The sequence below is a fragment of the Mauremys mutica genome, chromosome 12 (genome assembly GCF_020497125.1).
Source record: "Mauremys mutica isolate MM-2020 ecotype Southern chromosome 12, ASM2049712v1, whole genome shotgun sequence".
Classification (NCBI taxonomy): Eukaryota; Metazoa; Chordata; order Testudines; family Geoemydidae; genus Mauremys; species Mauremys mutica.
The window spans coordinates 25,526,705-25,539,873 of NC_059083.1; the positions used below are offsets into that span (position 1 = coordinate 25,526,705).

General features: G+C 51.4%; 1 protein-coding gene across 1 annotated transcript in view; it reads right to left on the reverse strand.

The window, feature by feature from the left end:
* Positions 1–4,049: 4,049 nt before the first annotated feature.
* Positions 4,050–13,169, reverse strand: part of LOC123346640 (zinc finger protein RFP-like) — a gene marked incomplete at its 5' end in the record, with an annotated part of 50,496 nt that continues 41,376 nt past the window's right edge. Inside the window, 6 exons of the mRNA XM_044984118.1 lie at positions 4,050–5,302; positions 5,946–6,005; positions 8,172–8,287; positions 9,000–9,022; positions 10,492–10,722; positions 11,306–11,401. Of these exons, the coding sequence (XP_044840053.1) occupies positions 4,791–5,302; positions 5,946–6,005; positions 8,172–8,287; positions 9,000–9,022; positions 10,492–10,722; positions 11,306–11,401 (1,038 nt within the window). The remainder of the gene's footprint in view (positions 5,303–5,945; positions 6,006–8,171; positions 8,288–8,999; positions 9,023–10,491; positions 10,723–11,305; positions 11,402–13,169) is intronic.

Here is a 13,169-nt window from a genome sequence, read left to right on the forward strand (position 1 = left end):
ACCCTGCTCAGCTCAATACTGCAATCGTGGATGTTTTAAACACCTCGCGCACTCTTGTGCAGTATATGGTGAACCAGGACCTTCAAACCGAGGCGAGGAGGAGTTGGATACGGCAGCGCAGCGATGACAGTGATGAGGACGTAGACACAGAATTCTCTCAAACCGCGGGCCCCTGCGCTCTGGAGATCCTGCTGGTAATGGGGCAGATTCTATCCCTTGAACGCCGATTTTGGGCCCGGGAAACAAGCACAGACTGGTGGGACCGCATTGTGTTGCAGGTGTGGGACGATTCCCAGTGGCTGCGAAACTTTTGCATGCGTAAGTGCACTTTCATGGAACTTTGTGACTTGCTTTCCCCTGCCCTGAAACGCCATAATACCAAGATGAGAGCAGCCCTCACAGTAGAGAAGCGAGTGGCAATAGCCCTGTGGAAGCTTGCAACGCCAGACAGCTACCGGTCATTCGGGAATCAGTTTGGAGTTGGAAAATCTACTGTGGGGGCTGCTGTGATGCAAGTAGCCAAAGCAATCACTAAGCTGCTGCTACGAAAGGTTGTGACTCTGGGAAACGTGGATGGCTTTGCTGCACTGGGATTCCCTAACTGTGGGGGGGCGATAGATGGAACCCATATTCCTATCTTGGCATCGGAGCACCAGGGCACCCAGTACGTAAACCGGAAGGGGTACTTTTCAATGGTGCTGCAAGCACTGGTGGATCACAAGGGACGTTTCACCAACATCCACGTGGGATGGCCAGGGAGGGTTCATGACGCTCGCGTCTTCAGAAGCACTACTCTGTTTAAACGGCTGCAGCAAGGGAATTACTTCCCAGACCAGAAAATAACAGTTGGGGATGTTGAAATGCCTGTCGTTATCCTGGGGGACCCAGCCTACCCCTTGATGCCATGGCTCATGAAGCCATACACAGGCAGCCTGGACAGTGGTCAGGATCTGTTCAATTACAGGCTGAGCAAGTGCAGAATGGTGGTGGAATGTGCATTTGGCCGTTTAAAGGCACGCTGGCGCACATTACTGACTCGCTCAGACCTCAGCCAAACCAACGTCCCCTATGTTATTGCTGCTTGCTGTGTTCTCCACAATCTCTGTGAGAGTAAGGGGGAGACCTTTATGGTGGGGTGGGAGGCAGAGGCAAATCACCTGGCCGCTGATTACACGCAGCCAGACACCAGGGAGATTAGAAGAGCACACCAGGAAGCGGTGCGCATCAGAGACGCTTTGAAAACGAGCTTCATCACTGGCCAGGGTACAGTGTGACTGCTGTTTGTTGATGCACACCCACCCTCCTTGATTGACTCATTCCCTGTAAGCAAATCACCCTCCCCCTTCGACTACAGCTTACTTATGCAAATAAAATCACTATACTTTACAAATCATGATTTGTTTATTAATTCATTATAAAAAGAGGGAGAGAAGTAAGGGTGTGGTTTGGGAGGAGGATAAGAGGGATGGAGAAGGGCAGTAAAAAAATTTCACATTAATGACAGCCTTCTGGTTGGGCTGTCCACGGGGGTGGAGTGGGCGGGTGCACGGAGCCTCCCCCCACGCGTTCTTACACATCTGGGTGAGGAGGATGTGGAACATGGTGAGGGTTGAGGGTGGTTATACAGGGGCTGGAGCGGCACTCTGTGATCCTGCTGCCGCTCCTGAAGGTCCACCAGACGCCGGAGCATGTCAGTTTGATTACGCAGCAGCCCCAGAGTTGCATCCCACCACCGCTGATCTTCCTGCCGCCACCTCTGATTTTCCTGCTGGTCTTCCTGCCGCCACCTCTCATCTCTGGTGTCTCTCCTGTCCTCACGTTCACTGGCATCTTTCCTGTAATTTGATACAACCTCCTTCCACTCATTCAGATGAGCTCTTTCCTTGAGTGTAACTTCCATAATATCCGAGAACATTTCATCTCGTGTCTTCTTTTTCCTCCGCCTTATCTGGGCTAGCCTTTGGGATGGAGTAGGGAGGCTTGATAAAGTTGCAGCTGCATGCGGGAGAGAAGTATTTAAAAAGATACATTTTACAGAACAATGGTTATACTCTTTCACAGTGAACAGCACTATTCACCTTACATAGCACATGTGATTTCCCTACAAGGTCGCATTTTTCGTCTTAATACTGAGTGCCTGCAGCTCTGGGGTTACAGATCTCACAGACACAGGTCCGGGCATCAGAATTCAGCTTGCATGCGGCCATGATAAGCCACTGTCTTTCGGATTCTGCAGTGATTTACCCCTCCCCCCAACGCATGGCTAATACCATGCTAGCTCACTGCTCATCAACACCCTTCCCCCTCCCCCCCCACTGCGTTGCTGGTAGCTGGAAAGCTCCCTGCTGACCAAACGCGAAAAAGATCATCGGCATTTCACTCCTCTCCTCCCCCCGCTTGCCTACGTGCAGGACATGAATTTTTTTAAGCTGCTGCAGTCCACGTACCCAGTAGGAAAATGGCCATCCCCCTTACTTAAATTCCTGATTTTCAACCAGGTTACCCTGAACGATATCACTTTGCTGACGATAACACAGCGAGATAAAGAACGGATGCTTCTTGAATGCCAGCAATCACCGGGACCATACGCAGCTATGCTTTGCCATGCAATGATACCTGATTACTTGCTACATGCATGGTGTGGTAAAGTGTCCTACCATGGTGGACGGAACAAGGCTGCCTTACCCAGAAACCTTCTGCAAAGGCTTCTGGAGTACCTGCAGGAGCGCTTCATCGAGATGTCCCTGGAGGATTTCCGCTCAATCCCCAGACATGTTAACAAACTTTTCTAAGTGACTATACTGTCTGCAAAAGCGTCCCAAGTCCTCAGGGCAAATCAATCATTAAAAAACGCTTGCTTAAAAAACAATGTTTGATATTTGCAAAGGTACACTCACCAGAGGTCCCTTCCATGGCGTCATTATCTGGGGTAGTGGCTTGAGAGGGTATTTCCGTCAGGGTGAGAAAAAGGTCCTGGCTGTTGGGGCTCACGGAGTGCTGTGTGCTCTCTGCTAGCTCGTCCTCCTCTTCTTCATCTTCCCCGTCCGCATAATCCTCAGCCATGGCAGAGATTACAACCCCCACCTCGGAATCCACGGACAGGGGTGGTGTACTTGTGGCGCAGCCCCCTAAAATTGCATGCAGCTCAGCGTAGAAGCGGCATGTTTTTGGTCCTGCCCCAGACCTTCCGTTTGCTTCCTTGGTTTTCTGGTAGGCTTGTCTGAGCTCCTTAACTTTCACTCTGCACTGCAGGGAGTGCCTGCTGTGGCCTTTATCCGTCATAGACCTTGCAATTCTTTCAAATACTTTTTCATTTCGTCTTTTTGAACGCAGTTCTGTTAGCACTGAATCCTCTTCCCAGATAGCGATCAGATCCAGTACCTCCCGTGCAGTCCATGCTGGGATTCTTTTTCGATTCCCAGGAGACTGCATTGTTACCTGTGCAGATGAGCTGTGCGTGGTCACCTGGGCTGATGAGCTCTCCATGCTGGGGAAGCAGGAAATGAATTTCAAAAGTTCGCGGGACTTTTCCTGTCTACCTGGCCACTGCACCCAAGTTCACATTGCTGTCCAGAGCGGTCACTGGTGCACTGTGGGATAGCTCCCGGAGGCCAATACCGTCGATTTGCGGCCACACTAACCCTATTCCGATATGTTAATCCCGATATTAGCACTACTCCTCTCATCGGGGAGGAGTACAGAAACCGATTTAAAGAGCCATTAAAATCGATATAAGGGGCCTCTTAGTGTGGATGGGTGTGACGTTAAATCGGTTTAACGCTCCTAAAACCAGTTTAAACGCGTAGTGTAGACCAGGCCTGTGACACTCAGCATTGCAAAACCGAGTCCCTGCATGGATCGCACCCTGTGCAACCAGTCACCTCTCTGCAGAGCACAGCTGAGCAATTCCCGATTGACATGGGTGTGAACAGGACAGAGGCAGAGCACAGGCTGGAAAGTGACACATCACACAGTAAAATCCAAACTCTCTTCCCAGAGGCACAATATTCCTTGCAGCTTTGAGAGTAAAGTGGAACAAAGAAGAAGAATTCTTTGTAATGTTTTATTTACAGTAAGTAGCTGGAAAGTAGCAAAGTAAAAGGAGCTAAGAAGAAGCTTTAATAACCACAGCACAGCCAGGAGATCCCCAACTACTGAGAACAGTTTTCTTTATGGCACTAAGATAGCACCAATGGCCAGGAATTAATACAGGGAATTAATGAGTCACAGTCTAACTTTCAGTAACATGTAATAAATCTCCCCGTCCCGCTCACGTTCCCTTTCCTTCCATACTGTCCTTTTCTATTCATCATTGTTCTAGTCTCAATTTCCTTCCCTGTTTATTTCCCTGTCACAGATCATCCCCCGCGGCTGCTCTCTTCTTTCCCTGATCTTATCCCTTCCCCTCATGCTGATCCCGGGCTGGGAGCCCCCAGTGAGATCTAAGGACACAGATCTGTACAAAACGCTCCCTGCTGCTGCTGCTTCTCCCCAACCCCCAAACCCTGATTGATTCATGCTGTGTCCCTGCCACCCCCACCTCCGCCTGCCTCCTGCCCGGCTGTTAGTGCCACCCCCTGCCCAGTCCCCACCTCTACCCCTCAGGGCCCCTCCTGTAGCTCCAGGGGTTCTTCCCCCTCCCATCCCTGGGGCTGCAGATAGGGCAGGGGAGTGCTTCCAGGGGCCATACAGATGAGGAGCCAGAGGTTGGATAGATGGGAGTCCTCCAAGGTCATAGAGACTAGGCTGTGTGTGGCTAGACAGGCTGATTTCCAGTTCTGCTGTGTGTCTCAGGGACACAATCTGAACTGGGATCCCGGCCACACCCAGAGCCAGGGTCGGATTCTCTCCCCAGGGATGGAGCCCGGCGGGAAAGTGAAGATCGGGGCCTCGTCACCAGCATCGATAAAGGTTACCTGCCCCCGGTCACAGTCCAGACAAACCCGGATCCTGCTGGGGAACCGGCTCAGGGGCAGGGGGGTCTCAGGGGAGGTGAGAGCCTGGAACTGACCCCCCCACTCCACAGCCCAGATCCCCCCCTCAGGGCCAAGGTTGATCAGTCCCTTCCTCCCCACAGACTCTCTGGCCACCCCCACAGCCCAGTATCGCCCACCCCCCACCTCCACCTCCCAGCAATGTCTCCCCGAGGTGAATCCCTCACAGCCCAGCACACAGGACCAATAGTCAAATCTCTCAGGGTTGTTGGGCAGTTGCTGCCGCGTGTCTCCCCATCTCACACTTTTCCGATCCTCAGACAGGACGAGGTTGGGATGAGCCGTGTCTAGATCCAGAGTCACATTCGCTGGAGAGAGAATCAGAGCGGTGTCAGGCTGGGAGACTTGCCCACTATGGAGAGCCCCTGACACTCCACCTGCCCTGCCCTGGACATGGGTCCATGGGCCTTTGGCAGCAGTCCCCAGCCCATGTCCCCACTCCCCGGGGTGCAGCACACTGGGCAGGTGGAGGATCCAGGGCTCCCCAGTGCAGTCCCTGGATGGCAGCCTGGTTCTGGCTTCTGGCCTGGCCAGGGCCTCAGGGAAAGAGGAGAAGGGGTGGGGCCATTGAGAGAGGCCAGCACCAGGGAGAGATTGGTGCTGCGGGCAGGGGCTGCACGACACAGAGAGGAGCTGATCAGCTGCCCTGCCCTAAGCATAGATACTGCCTGTGATGCTCCACACCTGCCAAGGCTTGCAGTGGGAGGGGGCAACGTGGCCCTCTTCCCCCAAACTGTGCCCATGCTGAAAAGTGTCCTGGTCATCCCACCTTTAAAAGTGTGGGTGGGGGGGGGGGAAAAAGACATGAGCTCCTGGATCTCCTTACCGTTTAATGTCTTATTTTTACGGGGTGTGCGTGTCATGGTCACTGTCAGTTTGGTTGGTAACTTTAGCTACGTTTTCTCTGGAATTTTCTCACAATTTAAAGGCAATCTCCACCTGCAAACTCACCCTGTCTGTGTGCTCCAAATGATTCTCCTCTTTTTCTCTCCAGTTCAGACGGCAGAGTGTCTTGGGGGAGAAAGGAGAAGAGAGGTGAGATTTCAGACTTTCATATTCATAAGAGCATCCCCACTCTGAAACTGTTTTATAATTATGACAGAGAAACAGACAGAGAGGCCCAGAGACACACTCAGGTATTTAATATAAAAAGATCTGAAATCTATTTCCCCCTCTCAATCAGGCATCTCTCAGCAATGGAGCCAGCAGCCCTGCAGCCTCACAACTATCTCAGGACACACAATCTGTAAGAGATTTACTTTTCCCCTCCTCATCCCCTCCCTCCCTTCAGACTCCAGTTGGTTTGTCTCATTCACTTACTGCCTTTTGTCATAACCTAGACCCAGATCATACAAAGACTTTGGCATAAAAGTAACTTTACCCACTTTGGTCCCTTTGACACTAATGGGATGTGGAGAGTTTGTGAAATTCTGGCTCTAATTGTGAACTGTTGGGTCTGTTTACTCAGCGCCTCTACAGAGAGCAGCACAATGGGACCTCGTCCTCCATAGGCAGAAATGGAAATAATAGTAAAATTATTTTATCAAGGTGGAAATTGAGGTGGGGGAGGGTTGGCTCAAAGGGTCTAATTCCCCCCTGTACTGGGAAAAGGAGAGAGGGGAGGGGCCATTTGTGACTCTGCTGTTCAGTGGCTGCAGGGGCCAGTGCAGACCTTGGCACAGGCTGAGGAAGTTCTGAACCAGCCAGAGCTACATCCCTGTGACAATGGCCCCCGTGTGTCTTGCCCAGCATTCAGAGTGTCAGAGGCCCAGCTTTACACTGCCCACGTCCTTCCCCTCCCTCGTCCACCCGCCCTCACCACCCCCACCCCATTCCCAGCCCTCTCAGGAACTCGCCTTGTGCCTGCAGCTGCTGGGGAGGAGGCACAAGAGGCTCCAGTGCTGGAGGGATCCCTGACCATAGGGGACGGGCTTTAACCTTCCTTATGGCCCATGTGCCCAGACTAGCTGCTGTGTGGGACCAGAGCATAGTGATGGGCTGGGTCCAGTTTTGAGAAACATGCCCCATGGCTGGTGATGGGGCAGTAGATGGGGAGGGCTCTGAGCTATAGAGAGTTCTTTGCCACGTGTCTGGCTGTTGGGTCTTGCCAAAATGCTCGGTACCCAACTGACCATCATGTCTGGGTTGGGGAAGGAATTTCCCCCCAAGTCAGATTGACAGAGAGCCTGGGGATTTTTAATCCTTCCTTCCTCTGCAGCCTGGGGCACGGGTCAGTTGCAGATTTAAACTAGAGTCAATGGTGGATTCTCTGTAACTTGTGTAGCGGGGCAGTTACCCCGTTCCTGGGATAAAAGGAGGTAAAAGGTGAAAAGCAGCTGAGGTCGGCTGACTGGGGAGGCAGCCACAGCTGGGGCCACACTGAATTAGGCCACAACTGGCCCTGATCAAAGGGCTGGGAGCTAGGCAGGCAAGAGTCTCACTGCAGGGCTGCCTGGGAGCAGAGCACAAGGTACCTTACACAGAGCAGGGCTGGGGTGGGGCAGGCACAGCTGGGGAGCTCTGGCCTGGCAAGTCCCCAGGCTGAGGCCTTGTTAAGGGCCAGGGATGGTACTAGGGCTAGAAAGGCAGCAGGTCCAACCCCCTTGCTAATGATGAGTGGTCACTGCACACTGCAGTCTGCCCCAGAGAAAGGGGGGGTAGATGATGACTGGCAGTAACCACTGAGGCAAGGTGGGTATAGAGGGTTGGGATTCCCGTGGGAGAGGAGACCCAGAGTGTGGGGGTACTGCTGTGGGCAGAACCCCAAGGTAAGGGGCACTGGGGTCCAGGAGGGACATAGGGGGGCCTGAGGCAGGAGAGACACTGGCCAGCAGTGGGTGCTCTGGAGCGGGAAAGCTAATTCCCTGACTGACCAGCAGGAGGCGCCACACCTCTGAGTGCTCAACCTGTTACACTTGAAGTTTTAAAATCATGATTTAAGGACTTCAGTAACTTGGCCAGAGGTTAGGCGTCAATTGCAGGAGTGGGTGGGTGAGATTTTGTGGCTTGCAATGTGCAGTTGGTCAGACTGGATGATCATGATGGTCCCTTCTGACCTTAAGTTAAGAAATGACTCAAAGACTTTAACAGCATCATCTAAGTGTGAACCAATTGATCAGCACCATTCTCTTCTCAGAGGCTCATCTCAATTTCCATTCCTAGATCCCTTCTAGGTACCTTTGAACTTCCCCAGAATCTCCAATAGCACAATCGTTTTCTGGGAGAAACCACTGACTCGCTCTTCCAGTTCAGGAGAAATCTCCTCTGGCTGCTGGAACTTCCCCATCTCACACCTGGAGAGAAACAATTTCATGTGATTATATTTTACTGTGTGACTCATTATAAGTTCTGGCTAGTGAGTCGCTGCTCTAATGGGCCTGGAGTTAGAATTCCTCAACTTCTCCCAACCTCAGAGCAGGTGCAACACAACCCAGGGCCAAGCAACCTTCCCTTCAAAGGTCATTAATATTCTTCAACTCTGGTCTGGAGAGACCAGCTCTGGGGACAAAAGACTAATTCAGTCTCCATGGCCAATTCACTCCTAGGCCTCCATGCTCTGAGGGACAGGAGGTTCCCAGGTGAAGTGCTGTAGAAATCTGCCTCTAGGAACTAGACTGAGACACCAACTCCCCCTTCCCCAGCTCATTTCTCCGGTCTCCAAACAGCCCTCAGATGGGGAAAGGCTCTTGAAAATTACTGCCCTGGGCTGAATAGTGACCAGGACCCAGCAGTGACAGGCCCATAGTCCATCTCCACTATCCTGAGGCAGCCAGTCCCCCAGGGATGTGACATCTCTAGGAAACACTTGAGGTCAGTCCTTCCCATTGACTGGAGAATTCCAGAGTCTTCTGTACAAGAGTAAGCACCCCAGGATGGAGTTGATCAGAGAGATTTGTATCCAACATGTGATCTCCCCACACATTGTGCTGTAGAGCCCCTGGGAGATGCAGTGCTACCCTCATCAAGCTCTTTCCCAGCATTGTGGAGTACGAGGGAGACACATACCTGCTCATGGTGGTTCTGACATCCTAGAGGAGAGAGAGACAAAAGAATTTCAGTCCCCTCTGACACACACACACAGGGGATTCCAGGGAAGGGATTTAGGTAGTATGGGGGAAGAGCCCCTGCCCTGGCCCCAGGGCCATTGATTCCCTGAGCGAATGGGGCTTTTCCATCTTTCATATCTCTGTGACTCTGCTAAGAATAATACTCACTCAGATGTCAGCAATGCACATGCTGAGTGACACTGAGATCTCCGACTGCTGGACTCCAGTGCTTATGATTCAGCAGCCCGCTCCTCCCTCTGTGGGAGTCTGGCATGTTTCTAATGATGAGTGCCTGTTTCCAATTGTCCCTGGGGGTGCTGAACCCCATGCCCCACCTCCACTCCAAACCTTTCCCCAATGCCACACCCCAGCCCAACTCTTCCCACTCCCACTCAACCTCCACCCTGTCTCTTCCTCGCCTCCTCTTGTGAGCTGCCATAAATATTAAGGAAAGAGTAACATAAAATACCTCCTGGCAGCTGTACTGAATCGCTTTACCTCTAAGGGGTTAAGAAGCTCAGATAACCTGGTTGGCTCCTGACCAGAAGGACCGATAAGGAAAGAAGCTACTTTCAAATCTGGTGGGTTGGGGGAGGTTTTATTTGGGCTCTGTTTGTTTGTTCCCTCTCCTGATAGAGAGATAGACCAAGCAGGGACAACATCTCCTGAAAACCTACCTGAAATGATCCATCTAAGATTACAAAAATTCTAACTCAGGCAAGGAAATGCGTTAGGTTTTTTTTTTTGTTTTAGCTTGTGAATTTTCCCTATGCTAAGAGGTAGTTTTATTCCTGTTTTTGTAACTGTGAAGCTGAGTCCAGAGGGGAGTCCTCTGTGTTTTAAATCTTTTTATTACCCTGTAAAGTTACCTTCCATCCTGATTTTGCAGGTGTGATTCTTGTACTTCTTTCTTTATAATCAAGTTCTTCTTTAATGAACCTGATTGATTTTAGTGTCCCAAAGATAAGGATCTGGTCTCTACTTACATTAAAGGCAATTGGTTGGTATATTATTCTCAAGCCTCCCCAGGAAAGGGGGTGAAGGGCTTGGTGGGATATTTTGGGGGAATAGGGATTCCAAGTGATCCATCTCTGAATTTTTGTTTAAATCACTTGGTGGTGGCAACAAGGACAAGGAAAGGAATTTGTGCCTTGGGGAAGTTTTTAACCTAAGATGATGGGAATATAAGATTAGGGGGTCTTTCATGTGGGTCCCCACCTCTGTCCCCGAGAGTTCAAAGTGGGGAGGGAATCCTAACATGAGCACACTCCCTCCCCGCTCCTCCCCCTCCCTCCCAGCATCTCCTGCACATAGTGGAACAGCTGATTGCAGCAGGCAGATGGTGCTGGAAGAAGGAGGAGGAGTTGATCTGCAGAGCTGACGGTGGGTAGCACTGAGGGGGAGAGCTGGCTGTCCTGGAGCACCCACCTATGTTTCTCATTCAGTCTCACCTGTAGGAATTCACTCGCTGGCTTCTGACACTTCCCCTCCACCTCACTGATCAGCTCACTGAGACAGGAAATCTGCTCGGAGCGTTTACTGACATTTTCATTCTGGATCCTCACAATCTCCTTGTCCAGCTTCTCCAGCTGGGCCAGCAGGAGTCGCTCTTGTTCCTCCAGGAACTGCTGCACTTGCTGAAATTCAGACACAATCTTCTGCCTCTCGGTCTGTGTTTGTTTCTGTATGAAATAGGGCAAGGGCTGGTCAGGGACATGGATGGAGCCCGGGGTCCTTTCATGGAGCGCTGAGTGTGCAGGAGGGTGATTTTCTGTGAAAATCCTCAGGATTTCTGACATTTGATTCTACCCTGTGGGTACTAGGCAGGGGATTCTCTCACACCTTCCCTTTTGGCCCCTGTATCCCTGTGAAAGGGATGTTTCTCTGTCAGTCATGGTCAGCATCTTCTGTTATTTATGGTCTGTGGAAATTCAGACCCAGAGCAGCAGGAGGCAGGACTCAGCACTACACTAACAGAGACGTCAGGGGAGTTAAAAGAAACAAATGTTTTAAAAATGCACAAAATGTCTAGACACAGTGGACAAGCTCTTCACGGGGACATTTGTATGAATTCAGGCAAGCCACAAGGGCTACTCATCAACTGAAATGAAAGCTTAGGGCTTGTCTATACATGAATCAAATCCAGCAATCCGTGATTATGGAGAAACACACACAAAGCCCATGTTCACGTAGGCCACACAGGAGCCTGCCTCCAAACAAACCTCCCACTGCCAGTCCCACAGTTGATTCATAACAGGCACCTACCAGATATTCCCGGCTATTCCCCTCTCCAGTCGCTTTCAATCCCAGCAGCTTTTCTCTCTCTTCCCTCAGAGTTTTCAAATGGGCCTGGATTCTTTCCTGAAGAAACAGAAATGATTTGGGAGGTTTCATCTGGATAGTTTTGAGGTGCTTGGAAGTGGGTGTTTTTCCACCCGAAACCCAAGATGACTGTGGGTCTAATCACTTTGTGACATCAGGACCACCAAGGAGATGAAACCTCATTAATGGAAACTAGGAGCGTGTCACATTCAGACTCGTTACCAATTCTGGTTCAGTGTTTTTAGTAATTAGCAAGAGATCACCATTATACCCAAGCTTTACTGGTATTTGTGAATTGATTAATGGTACAGAGCATAACAGGGCACTGGAGTCACATGGGGGTGAATCAATAAACCTGTTTTTTGAAGGTTTAACAAACAAAGGGATACAAATCTCAGAAGCCACCAGGGTTTAAATATGGGCTGGGATTTCAGCCCTGAGCCCTGGGGCTGCACTGGTTGGGCAGAGCTGGTCTAAGCACCAGGGCAAAACTCGTGAGATGTCGGGAGGCCATTCGTCTGGTTTGAAGCTGCACAGTCCAGTTGTGTGGAGCACTGTCCCTATCCGGCAGGGACTCAGCACTGGACGTGGCTTTGTCTGGTGCAAAAGGCAGAGGAAGAGACTGAGGCTGCAGGAGGACACCCGTGAGGGTGGGGGCGGGGCTGGGGTGGCACCTTCATGCAGAATGATGCAGGTGGGTGGCACGCTGAAAAAAGTGGTGGTGGGGTCCACACAGGGTGACTGACACTGGTGAGGATGGGCCCATGCAGGCAGACGTGGGTATAGCCAATGTTCTGGGGATGCCTCAGTGACCTCCCTAATTAGACATGATGCAGATTTGTATAAAGGACGGGTTGGGGGTTGCCCCAGTGCTGTCCTAACCCCTCTCCATGGCAATGTCCCCTGGGCAGGTACCCCACGGTCCCATTCCCCGGTAAAGATCCCAGAAGCAATGCATCCTGGGAGATTACAAAAGGCTGCCTGGTGGGACTAATGGAACCACTCTGGCTGGTCCTTGCCCACGTACACAACAGAGCAGGTCAGACTGGCACCGGTCAGCTCCAGCCTGGGGTTGGTTTTGCTACAATCCAGTGTAATCCCAGTGGTACTTGGCATGGACCTGAGCTGTCTGGAGCCCTTTTGTGTGCGGACTGAAGGTGCTGAGGGTCCCACGCAGCATTTAGGCCAGTGATCTTCTCTAGTGCAGGCCGGCAGCATCTGAGTTTAACCCCTCATGGAGCAACACAGGAGTTCAGAATCCCAGTGGGAAACGTCATCGCCCTGCAGGGCCTGGGACCTTTATCAAGGCGTCTTTTCCTCCTAATGGCCACACTTCATCATTGCTCATTTCTGCTGGGGGTGGGGAGGGGGAGGCAGCATAGTTTAGTGGATAGAACACTGCACTTCCACTTGGAAAAGTGGGGGTTATACCCAGCTCTGCCACTGACCCACTAAGTGACCTTGGACAAGTCACTTCCCCTCACTATGCCTGAGTTTCCCCTCCCACCCGTTGTCTGTCTTGTCCAGTTAGACTGTAAATGGCTCAGAGTTTTGTGCAGGGCCCCCCACAATCGAGGTCAGATCTCATCTGGGGGCTGCTGGGATGCAAACAACAATATTAAACCCTGTGATCCAATCAGTAATAACAGTCCCAGCTTGTAACTCCCCCTTCTGCGAGCTGAAAGCAGCACTCTCACACAGACTGTCCTGCAGCTCTTGGGAATCCAGCACCACCTAGAATCAAACCTCACTGATCATTTAACAATTTCTGGGCTGTAGGAAGGTCCCATAGTTCACTGGTGGGAGC